This window comes from Pholis gunnellus, assembly GCF_910591455.1.
Source record: "Pholis gunnellus genome assembly, chromosome: 24".
In the NCBI taxonomy this organism is placed as follows: Eukaryota; Metazoa; Chordata; class Actinopteri; order Perciformes; family Pholidae; genus Pholis; species Pholis gunnellus.
Window position 1 is genome coordinate 11,203,036 of NC_136551.1, and position 12,194 is coordinate 11,215,229.

At 46.4% G+C, this 12,194-nt stretch overlaps 1 protein-coding gene across 1 annotated transcript; it reads left to right on the top strand.

Moving 5' to 3' along the window:
• The first annotated feature begins 1,271 nt into the window (after positions 1 to 1,271).
• Positions 1,272 to 10,267, top strand: dzip1 (DAZ interacting zinc finger protein 1). The gene is made up of 18 exons (XM_079185992.1): positions 1,272 to 1,386; positions 1,846 to 2,032; positions 2,217 to 2,810; positions 3,991 to 4,075; positions 4,189 to 4,304; positions 4,578 to 4,736; positions 4,827 to 4,964; positions 5,044 to 5,106; positions 5,299 to 5,427; positions 5,847 to 5,895; positions 5,998 to 6,048; positions 6,985 to 7,160; positions 7,241 to 7,445; positions 7,611 to 7,779; positions 8,137 to 8,495; positions 8,682 to 8,803; positions 8,939 to 9,098; positions 9,768 to 10,267. The coding sequence occupies exons 3-18, from the start codon at positions 2,346 to 2,348 to the stop codon at positions 9,857 to 9,859; spliced, it is 2,538 nt and encodes an 845-aa protein (XP_079042118.1). The 5' UTR covers positions 1,272 to 1,386; positions 1,846 to 2,032; positions 2,217 to 2,345; the 3' UTR covers positions 9,860 to 10,267.
• The last annotated feature ends 1,927 nt before the right edge of the window (positions 10,268 to 12,194 follow it).

Here is a 12,194-nt window from a genome sequence, read left to right on the forward strand (position 1 = left end):
ATTATTATTATTATTATTATTATTATTATTATTATTATTATTATTATTATTATTATTATATAATACAAAACTGATGAAAGAAAAAGTAACCACCAGCCAATTTCACAGCAGCAGGTTGGGCCCCACTTTGAAAAGGGGTTGATGTTAGTGATGGTTTCGTCCACATGGGGGAGCCCCTACACAAGACCAGCGCATCTACTGTCGCGCAAAGTTTTCTTCTCTTTCATCCCTTCAAAGTATTGACGAATGTTTCAGTATTTCACCCGTTACTCTGCCTGCAACGTTTTATTCGTGTTTTATTCGGTTACGCTGTGTTACACCGTTTACACCCCCTCGTCCCTGCTTTCAGGCTTCAGACTCCCCGTTTCTCCGTTTTCAAAGTCTGCCTCTCCCCTCCCCCCTTCTCCCTGCGAGCTGCGTCAAGTCGCGTCAACAACACCGGAAATGAGGACAACGTGCGGGTCCCCGTTAGCTCCATGCGTTAGATTGGATTTTAGTTTTCTTATTTGTCAGCATGGTATATTTGCGCCCTAATTTACCCATAAAATAAGACAAAACTGTACCCTAACGGAACATAAAAACAGTTGATTAAATAGTAGATTTAAAAGGGGATAGAACTAGATCATGGTATACGTGTCGAAACATAGCCTACTGTATGACATTATAATTTAGAAAGTATTAGGGGACATATGTAAAATACAGGAGGAGAGACAAAGTCACATTATATTCAATAAATACTACTCATTATTATTCTTTAGATACAAGATTTCATTTAATGCAAAATCAGAACAGGTTAAAGGTTAAACAGCGTAAAATAAAGACAAAACGAAAAGAGTTAAATGATCTCCTGTCATTCGCGTAAGCAAATGAAGTCACTGTGTCTGCAGCTCATTTGCGGCTTAATAATGAGCAACACCGACGGAACGCCGCTACAGACATGGAAAACAATCCGTTTTGTAGTCTAATGGAAAATGTGAATATAATGGTTCCATGGCTAAATTAAACTTTAACATAATTTTTTAAGAGCCCTTGTATTTACATGTTGAATCTAAATTGTACTGTTTCGGGACATTGCACATCTGTATGTAAATGTGCCAGACTTTCATCTGCAGTCCTTCGCCCGGATGTTAACCCTACAAAAAGATGTGGTTGATGATGTTCATGAGTTATTTTATTTGACCGTCCCGTTATCAACGTTTTACTTTGGAGGTAATTACCGGAAGTTAATTGTGTTTCTTGCAGTTAGCTTGATGGCTGTCTTTTTTTTTGTACAAGCAGGGATTTAGGAATGTGGAGACCAGCGGCTACGTCACCCTGAAACCTCCCGGGGTCCCGACGATAGAAAACTTTTCCCGAAGGCTGCGAATAAGCAACACAAACCCTCCGGTAAGTCGAATTAACGATGTCCTGCAATGTATAACTCAGCATTTATAATATTGTCAATTGTTAGTGATGTATTGTAACGTTAGTTTTAATTCGGGTGCTTAAAGTTTTGCCCTGCACGTTGACAAAAAAAATGTCCGTTAGCCGTGTAGGTAGAGGGTTCAAATGCGCGAGCCGTCTCGACCTAGCAAACGCTACTTGGCCAAATTTGGTGAAAAGTAGCGACCTTAGGGAGACATGTTGAGTGTTGCCCAGTCAAGTTCAAGCGTGCGTGCCATTGTTTCGGTTGAGGTGAAACATGAAATGTTTGTTTCGGAAAACGTGACGCGAAGAGATTAGCGGGGTTCTCGCCATTTTTCGCTCATCTGCAGGTAAACGAGAGCCTTAAGACACACTGTAGGGGAAATAATTGCTCATTTGCAGCCAGTGTTGTGATAACATGCCCCCCCCCCCCACCCCCAGGGACGCTCGTCTCTGTCTCCATGGTAACGTGTCGGACGCCCAGCCCCGGCGTTGTCGCGTTGAGCTGCCCGCGAGGGGGCGGAACCAACGGAACCGGAGAGGAGCGATCTTCGGTTTCTTTCTGCCCGGAGAATTAGTCGGAAGATGGTAAGGAGAGGTTCGGCGGCATCGGCACAGCGACAGAGAGGTAGATAGAGCCGGCAGTGGTGGAATCTGTGCTCTGTTGTTCTACCTCGCCAAGGCAGATGCTGCTGGCTGTCTATTCTTCTTTCTTTCTTTCGTTCACCCTCTTCCTGTGACTGTGGAGCATATAGGGCGTGTGATGCTAACGTGAAATGTTAAGATTTGCATGATGATCTCTTTGTTTTCAGCCGTTTCACAAAGGAGCATACTACCCGTACACCGGTGACACCCAGGGGACCCACTCATCAGCAGGGATCCCGTCCCTCCTGAACTCCCCACTCAGCCAGCCGTCTGTGAACGGACACCCAGCGCCCGGCATGACTCCGTCCAGCGGCGCCCCCGTCGTCCTCCCCTTCAAGTTCCGCCCGCGGCGGGAGAGCGTGGACTGGCGGCGGATCAACGCCGTGGACGTAGACCTGGTGGTGAGCCAGCTGGACCTGGACGCCCTCCAGGAGCACATCGGCAGCGTGACCTTCTGCAGCCTGGACGGCGAGCGGTGCCAGCGGTGCCAGAGCCCCGTGGACCCGGCTCTGGTCAAGCTCCTGCGGCTGGCCCAGCTCACGGTGGAGTGGCTCCTCCACTGTCAGGAGTTCCTCGCCCACAACCTGCACGCGGTGGAGGAGCGGGTGGCCGCCGCCGGCAGGGAGCGCGAGCAGCTGCTGGCTCAGCAGAAGAAGCAGGAGGAGACGGTTAAGACGCTGACCGCCGAGCTCAAGCAGAGGAAGAAATTCATCCGCACCCAGCAGTCCATGCTCGCGCCACGAATCACCAGCGGCCAGAAGGTACCGCTGACACGCTAACCGCTCACTCTCCAGGGAGGGGGGGGGGGGTCGGTTACCATTTGCATTTCCCATATGTTTGGCAAGCGGACAGCTAGCTCCATCACCCCCACCCCTCCTCCTAAGGGCCCCCACTCCGTCATTGTTCCCAAGGTCTATTCACAGCTCCGGCTTTGTGCTTTTCCGATCCGGGTTTGGAGGGAAAAAGACAACATATTGGTTCTAAAATGGTTGTGTGCCGTAAAGGCTGCCATGGCGCCTTGTTTTGGTGTGGTTATAATAAGCTTTGTTTTCAGGCTGGAAGAATAGGATTTAGAGCTGCTGAACAGATGGTGTCATGTGGTGGCAATTAGGTTTTTTTAATCCACTTACAAAAGGGTGGCGAGCAGCAATCAAGACAACCGGCTGACTCCCACCTCCCCCCACACACACACCCTCTCTCTCTCACACACACACACACACACACACACACACACACACACGCACGTCCCTGTAGAGCATTTAGTGGTGTTTCTGTACATGGATCTGTCGGATCCATTTGTCGGTAAAGGTTATCAGGGTTAGGTGGCGTAGTTATTTATAGCACAAATCAAAAAACCTCCCTCTGCACTCAAAGTGTACGGCTGCCAAGGCGACCGATCCAGTGTGTCTGGACAGCATGTGGTTGCTAGGTGTGCGCTAGCAGCTCGGCTAACAAGAGGTGGCTCAATAATTGATAGAGAGGCTGTGTGCTCGTGTCCTGTGAGGACCTTTGCTGCTTGACATCGGTCCACATGACCACACACACACACACACACACAGTGGCTTCCATATGGTGTGACAATGATAGCAGCAGCAGCGTGTGTGTGTGTGTGTGTGTGTGTGTGTGTGTGTGTGTGTGTTGGTGAGCTGGAGTGTGTGTGTGTGTTGGTGAGCTGGAGTGTGTGTGTGTGTGTTGGTGAGCTGGAGTGTGAGGATGCCTGCCACAGGGAGAGCATCACTCACACTCTCCGTCAGTGAGGAAACTCATGCCTGAAGTCAGCGCGTGCTCCTCATTGGAGCCGAATCAGCGTCTTTATGCTGACTTCGCCTCGTTCACTGCTCCCTAATTAATAGACACTCCGTGGTTATAAGAGATTTAGTGACTGGTTATTCAAAAAAATGCACAAGTTGATGTAATAACGCCTGATTCCTTTTCTTTTAGTGTCCACATTGTGATAAATCCTTCCTCAATTCCTCGTTCCTCCAGAATCACATGCAGCGCCGGCACCCTGACGAGTATGACATCGGTGAGTGGAGCAGAGCCACATAGGTTTGCTGATCCGGTGACATGTGAAACATTCCCACCCGTTGTATCGTTACAGAAACGATATATTTTTGTCTTTCTTTTGCGTCCTTACAGAGTATCGCTCGGACAGCGAGAAGAAATCTCAGATCGAAAGCATGAAATCGGAGATCGGCGGCCTGAAGGAGCAGATTGTTCAGCAGCAGCTGGACCTGCAAGCCAAAACAGCTCAGGTAGGGAAAAACCAGACCGCTGTGACGGATCTGAAGTGATCAGTCAATGAATCGATCAGCAAAAAAACATTAAAAGTATATTTAAAGGGACAGTTCACCCCGAAAATATTATAAAATGAAACACAACACTCGGCATCTCGCACCCAAAAAATCTGTTTCTTTGTTTGTTTTTATTTTGGGGGGGGACTGTCCCTTTAAAGTCTCTACCTTAATGCCGGTCCTTTGTGGTTTCCTGGTGACTGAGCTCTTGATTTTGTTTTGCTGTGATTGCAGGAAAAGGAGCAGCAGTCCCTGCAAAAAGACCTGCTGAGAGAACTGGAGCGCTTCAAGGCTGAGGAGATGGCGCGCATGGACAGAAAGATCGAGGACAGCAGGGACGGCATGCGCAGGGAGATGGAGTTTCTCTACACCCGAAATATTCAGGCTCTCAATGTACGAAAAGGATTTGAATGGTGTTTGTTTGGTTTTCAGGATATATTTCATTTATACCGGTTTTATTGTCTTACATCTACTCTCACTCAGGAAGTGAATCAGAATCAGACGGATAAGCATGAAAAACCAGCCAGCCCCGTTCACTCGCAGCCAGAGAGAGATCTGGACAACTACAGAGAGATGCAGACACAAGCCATACAGAAGCTGGAACACCAACTGAAGAAACAGGTCAGTGCAGCGGGGACGGATTGTTTTGAAATCTACAAGCGAATGAAGTCGCTTTGAGCACCAAAATGTTCTCTTCTAGGATAAAAAGTGGGGATCCAGGCTGCAGGAGATAAAGGCCCAACACGAGTCTGAGAAGAACCAGGTATGTTTTTATCATTTGTCCTGATTATTTATTATGCCGGCAGCCCTCTGAACCCCGAAACTCACCGGTGGGATTGAAACGGGCTTAGGGTTCAGAGGTTAAAGTGTCTTTTAAGTGCAAAACATTTAACCAGCTTCAGTTGGAGATTTGTTGAGAAGCTGTAACATGCATCTTCTCCCCGTCGCCTTCCAGCTGCTGAACGAGCTGAGCAGAATGCAGTCGTCCGTGTCCGAGCACCAGGAGAGCAGCCAGCGGCTGCAGCAGGAGATGGGCAGCAGGCTGCAGGAGAGGGAGCGGACCATCAAGGCTCAGAGGGAGCAGGTCAACACCGACGCACACTCACACAGCCGGCGCGATTATGTCGGGAGAGGAAGCGAGGCGGAGGGTCAGCTCTCATTCAGGATATCCTGTATTTGATACACGGGCTCCCAATTGTGTCGTAGTGAGACGGGATGATACTGTATATTTGACAGGAAGCTGGCACTTTTCCTGGAAAAGCGCCACAATTTCCCAATGCGCGGTTTAATACTACAGGTCCCAGAATCCTGCTGTTTTTAAAGAAGTCAGCCAAATATCTGCCTTTTCCATGTTGCAATACAACATGGGCAGTTTTCCACACCGATGCATTGAACAAAAACAATGAGTTGGTTCCATTCCTCCCTCCCTGACATATTTTAAATTGATTCCCTGACAAAGGAAATGACCAAATATAATAAAAGTGCTTGTTTTCCAACTTCCAGATAAGGAATATCTCCTCGAATCCACCCACCAAAATAGTGGAAGTACCAGGTATGGATTCCTTTTCACTTTTTATTTCGTCAGCAAACGTATTTCGCTGAAGGAAACTGCATGCACGGTCTCAATGCATCCACCGTGTGCTCTGTTTTCCAGTCATTGTCAGTGCGCCCGCTCCGGAGCCTAAACCAAAGAGAGTCGTGCTCGGTGAGTTAGCAGAAGCGTGAGAAAATAATAATATGACAAAAAACACTCACTCCCAGAGAGGCCGAGCATGTGCTTTCATGCATGACGGATTTACATGTTGTCACCACATTAGTAAAACCCCCCCCCCCCCCCCCCATCTTTATTTACAACACATATTTTATCTCACTCACTGACTTTGAATGACCTTTGACCTCGTGTGCTGTCCTGTTAGAGGAGCCAGCCTCTGCTCCTAAGCTGGATCCTATACAGGAGCTGTCAGAAGAGGAGAAAGGTAAAACAGGCGATACAACAAACGCAGCCGAGTCGACTGCATGCGGTCTGCATGGATGCATCAGTCTGTTGTGGGCAGCCTTTTTCCCTTTTTAAAGGGATGGTCCGGGTGTTTTGAAGTGTGATTGTCTGAGGTACTTCTACATAGTCAGTGTCTTACCTACAGTAGATAGATAGACAGCAAAGTAATGTACTGCTGTGTATAAAATTAGTTTAAAATAGCTCCACAGCAGTACATTGCTTTGGTCCTGTGCTGGTACTGCTGTCTATGGAGACGTAGCTCATACAAACACCACTTCAAATTATCCAAACTTTCCCTTTTTTAAGTGTGGACTGAGGTGATTTCAGTCCACACTTTTCGTAAAAGTAAAGCTCAATGTCTGTGCCAGTAGTTGACGCCTGCCATGGCAGCATTGCTGATCATTACATCCGTCCGTCATCTCGTTGCCATGTTCGCGGCAAATCGGCTCGTAGACATTCTCCTCTTCTGCCTGCCCCGCTGCAGTCACATCCATCTGCCCGACTTTGGCATGGAGCTTGCTCTTAAAGTTGGCAAATGCATGTTTATTCGTGCTTCATTTTTGCCCCTCTGCCTGTAATTGGAGCCCGATTTGTTTTTGTTTTTTTTATCCTTAAATGGCTGATAAAGTGTGATGTCTTTCACAGACTCCAGCAGCTTCTCTGAGAGGAGGCCAGTGGAGAAGAGGCCCGAGCCTGCACCGGAGAAGAAACCGAGGGTGACCGCCAGCACTCTGAAAAGGAACCCCAACATCAAGAAGGAGATGCGTCCGGATCTGGAGCAGGCTGTCATTGAGAAGCTGGAGAACCTGGGAGTCAAGTCTGTAAGTTCACAGCTGAAAAAGTCAAGAAATACTCCTAAATGTTCTTTCACTCAACCTGCTTTGTATCGACCTCTTGTCAGGACCAGAGCGGTCTGAAGGACAAAGAGCTCAGCTCCATCCTGGCCAAGGTGCACTCGAAGCGGGAGAACGTCGCAAAGGGGATGCCCGACTACTGGCGCCAACGGGAGGAGATTGCCAGCACCGTGGAGCAGAAGCTGGGCGGTCAGAGAAGAGGCAGCGAGCCTGCTCCTGAGTCACAGACCAGGTCCGGACAATCGGTTCAAGGCGAGTCATCGAAAAGCCTCTTAGCGCATGAGATCACCCCCCTAAGTTCTTCCTCTGCCCACACACGCACCGATAATAACCGCGCCGTACTTCTTTGACCTGTCGAGAAAGTCTGCTAGCTTGTCGTGACCCGTGTAACTTTCATCTGTTTTTGTCCCCGCGCAGTGCTGCAGATCCGCCCCCGATCCAGCAGCCTGCCCTCCAGGGCGACCCAGGTGGTGTCCGGACCTGCAGTCAAGCTGCCCAAGACCCCCCAGCCGGCACCGAGGATCAGGACCACGGCCCAGCCCAAGACCTCTACGCCCAAGACCGCTCCGAGGACCTTCACATCCAGGTAAATGAAGTGGTTTCTTGTAGTTCTCCACAAATGTCTCCTTGGCATTAACATGTCCTGCATGATTACATTCCAACAGAATTGAGCGGGTATACAGTACATCTACTAAAGATGTAAATGAAACCACAACAATCCCCCTATTTTGAGACGAGCTTTGTAGTTAAACATGCTGTAGTGCTGCTAACATGTAAACCAACATGCCTGTTATACAACATGTTGTAGTTAAGCCGACATGCTATTTTTATCAGGTTAATAATTCAGTTTGATCGTATAATTCTGTTCTTGTTCCTTTTTTAGTGTCAAAGTAACGGATAAAAACATGAACGTTTAGTTTACACTGTCTCTGTGATTCTCGAGGACCCCCCCTTTCAGTTCAGATGAGGAATCTGAAGAAGAGGACACGGATGTCGAGGAGGAGCGTCCCAAAAAACACCAGAGGGGCAAATCCCCGCAGCCCAGACTGAACCAGGTCCAAATCACAGCGAGCAAAGCCAGTCCAGTCCAGTCCAGGCCGGCTCAAGCCAGGCAGTCCTTCGCCTCCAACCCCCAGCAGGCCCGGGGCTCAGTGGGCGGGGCGACCAAGACGGCCGTCGCAAAGCTGGAGAGCGACGAGGACGAGTGGTCGGGGGTCAGCGAGCTGCAGGAGATCGACCCGAAGCGTCTCCAGAGTTTCAAAGACCAGAACGGCAACGTGGACAAGAGGAGCTTTGGCAAAGGCAAGTTATCTATACATCCTAATAAATAAAGGAAGTCTTTTGAATCATGACAGGTCTTACATTTTATTACATGCCTTCTTGAGGATAGTTTTAGTACTCCATACTACGTAAACATGCTCTGTACAAATCTGAAACTGTACTAATAAACAAACACATTTATTGTATTGTTTATTTTAATTCTTATAGAGAACAAAATCAATGACCTGGCTCGAAAAATGGAGAAGCAGTTTGCAGAGAGAGCGATAAAGAAACCAGCAGGGGGCGTCAGCATCTTACCAGAGAGGAAGGACGAGGTTCAGGAGCTCACGGTGAGATTCGCTCCATGATCGCTCCTCAGTGCTTCGGCCTACAACGTCGCTAGCTCATACGATGTGTGTGTGTGTGTGTGTGTGTGTGTGTGTGTGTGTGTGTGTGTGTGTGTGTGTGTGTGTGTGTGCTGACAGTACACCGATCTAGAGGAGAGCAGTGAGTGGGCGGGGTCCTCCTTAGAGGACAGACGGGAAACGGCTAAACCGGCTCAGGGCTCTGGACCGGCGAGGAAGAGCCTGGACTCACCCAGCACCAGCGTGTGGGGAACCTCCACAGGAAAAGGTGCCAAATCAGGTCAGTCCCAGAAATAACACCAAAAGGTACAGGCCAACTGTATCTTATCTCTCGCATGTAATGGATGCTTACACTTTCACACAAACCGAGGAAAAGAGAAGAAGAACCTCCTTCTCTTTACAAGCGTCGGTCAGAAAGATCTCAGTCAGATATACAGCTGCTAGAAAACGGGTTTTCACACTTTTTGCTCCGACAGTTGGAGAAAAAACAAAAACAAACAAACATCGTATCTCTAAGTCGGAGCATTTGAGGCGACGACGACACAAGCCGTCAAACTGTATTGTACTTTACTCTATTATTGTCTAACGAGACTTGAAGCATTTACCTTATTTATTGAAACAAAACCGCCTGCAAAATGTGCAACAATCCCATCAAATCCTTTACAGCGATAGCCCATAAAAGGAAATGAGCTCATGTGTAGTTGGCCCAGAAACCAATGAATGAATATAATATATGTTATATATGGGACAGCGCTATCCGTCTGAGAATAACTCATAATTAATTCACTATTTCTTGTTTCACGGGCTTTCTATTCTTTAAAAAGCACGATGCGTTCGAATACAGATTCGGACGATGATTCCTAATAAGGTGCGAAGATGATGATGATTATTTTCGACTCTTCCTGTTTGTGAAGCGGTGCAGTAAACGCAGCTGTCTTTCGCCCGGCAGGTCTGACTGAAGCTGGAACAGGAAGCACCCTGAAGAGCAGCCTGTGCTCCCTCAGCGACATCAGCGACTCCGAGGACATAAGCAATAGATAACACTAAGGTGACGTAGCACAGACACAAAGACCTCAGTCCGCCCATGTGACACCGACAGTCCTAATGGTCTGCTATAATACAGAGAGAGCAATACGTAGACGTCTGTGTAGAAAAGAAAGACCAGACAATAAATATGATAGTTAAATACCGAGTCTCCCCTCATGCCCGGTGCCAATGCTTTGCTTGACTTCGACCTTTTTTAGCGTTCAACTTTAAAATGTTTGTTTTTTCATTTGGTATATATTCATTGAAATATAACCCACACTCCAAACGAGATGCTGGATGTAGTATGTGTCCATTTTTTTACACCAAATTGTATATTGCCTTCACATGTGAAATTGAGCGATGAGATGTGATTTTTGTATAGAAAATATTTATACGAGCAATAAAATCTATTTCTATGTGGAATCGGCTTGAAGAACACGTGTCATCAAAGTTCTCTTTCTTCCACTAAGCACGGTAACCGAAAAGTGATTTAATACACATGTGTCACATAATCATAAATAAACGGATTTTCCAAAGAATAAAGGTCAGTTTGAGAGCCCGTACAAAAGTCAGGATAACTGGAAACATATTTTAACATATTTGTTTATTGATTTCAATACATGAGCTAATGTCTGAAACAACTACAGACGCCCATATGTGAGCATTTCAAGTTACATTTCTGTAGAGAAGTCTAAAATCACAAAACGACTCGTGAATAAACAGGGTGCAGATGTTCTAACAATGACAGTCATTCAGTCATCTTTCATATTTTGGCCCTGTCCTTCAATTTCTGAAAAACTAAAATGGAACAGGAAGTAGTTCAAATGACCTCGACCAACTACACCATTAAAAGTACAGCTTGCATGTTGATACAGAAATGATAATCATCTAAATGTTTATGATGGTAATCTGCATAATGAGTCATTTTACTTTTGAGCCTTTAAGTACATTTTATGTTAATACATTGAGGTGCTAATCTCGTTGATTTTCATTTAAATAGATGTAGTGTGGTTTGGCTACTTTCACAGCAGACAATCATCACATACTGTACATACGGGTGCGTACTTTGACCTTAGCATTTAACCCATCCATAGCGTTTTTAGAAGCAGTGCGCTGAGCCACATGTCCGCGCTCCATTCTGACTGGCTGACCCGACCACGAGACTCATTTGTAATATGAGCTGCTGGGTTTTCATGGGGAGTAACAGCTGTGACGGCGTCCTGTTCTGACACCAGTTGGCCTCCTTGACTGTCATTGAACAGAGATCAAAAGTCCTAAAACGTTTTGCATAATTCCTCTCCAGTACACCTTGCCTTCCTTCATCCGGATGGAGTCTGAGGTTGTCCGGTGCTCAGTGATGTGACTTACAGATCAAAGTAGATGCGAACTATACAAAACATGACCAGTTGTTTGAGTGCCATCTTCTGGCGACTCAAAGGAAGTTCAGGTGCAAATGATGGATTCTGTATATGAAGTCACAAAGACAATTGACAGAGTACTAAAGAAAAGAAACCTAATGGGGAGGCTAAATTCATTTTGTCCATCACTAGATCTACAGTTTGAAAGAGTTAAAAACAATCTTTTATGTAACTTTTATCAGAACATTTTAAAAGGAGGAATTTTTCAAAAAGATGTACAAAAAGAAACTGGCATTCGTCAGGGTTGTGTCAGCCAGAAAGGTCAGGCGAGGTGAATAAAGTATGGCGAACTCTTCGTTTTGAACAGATTTGTAAACAAATACTAAGTGGTATCACATGCTCTGATGCCATCGAGCTGGAAGAGAGTACATTGTGTTTCATGTTTCTCCTTTTATACTGAGCCTTTCAGCCTGTTTCAAAAGAGCAAAGCAGACGGGAAGGAATCAAAGTGTCAACAGACAGTGGATGCTCCATGATGATAGGCAAAAAGAGGCTGTGGATACAAAATGTTTTTTAAAAAACAACTTATTGACCAAATTCAATATTTCCAGCCGTGCATTACATGATTATAGGAATAGTTTGTGATTTTGGGAAATATGCATTTGTGTTTTCTTGCCGAGAGTTAGACGAGAAGATAGATACCACTCATGACTATGTGTGAGATATAAAGATGGAGCCAGCTGCTGCTTAGCTTAGCATAGTTTAGTTTAGTTTAAAGATTAGGCATAGGGGTAAACGGCTAGCCTCGGTCCGTCTCACCCTAAACTAACTCATTATAACGTGTTGATCAGTGAGCTTTAGAGGTGCAAGTATTCCAATTTTGTTACCCTCTGATGGAGCCAGGCTAGAAGTTTCCCCCTACTTCCGGTTTTATGCTAAGCTAAGCTAACGGAATGCTGGCTCTTGCTTCATATTGAACGCACAGACGCGAC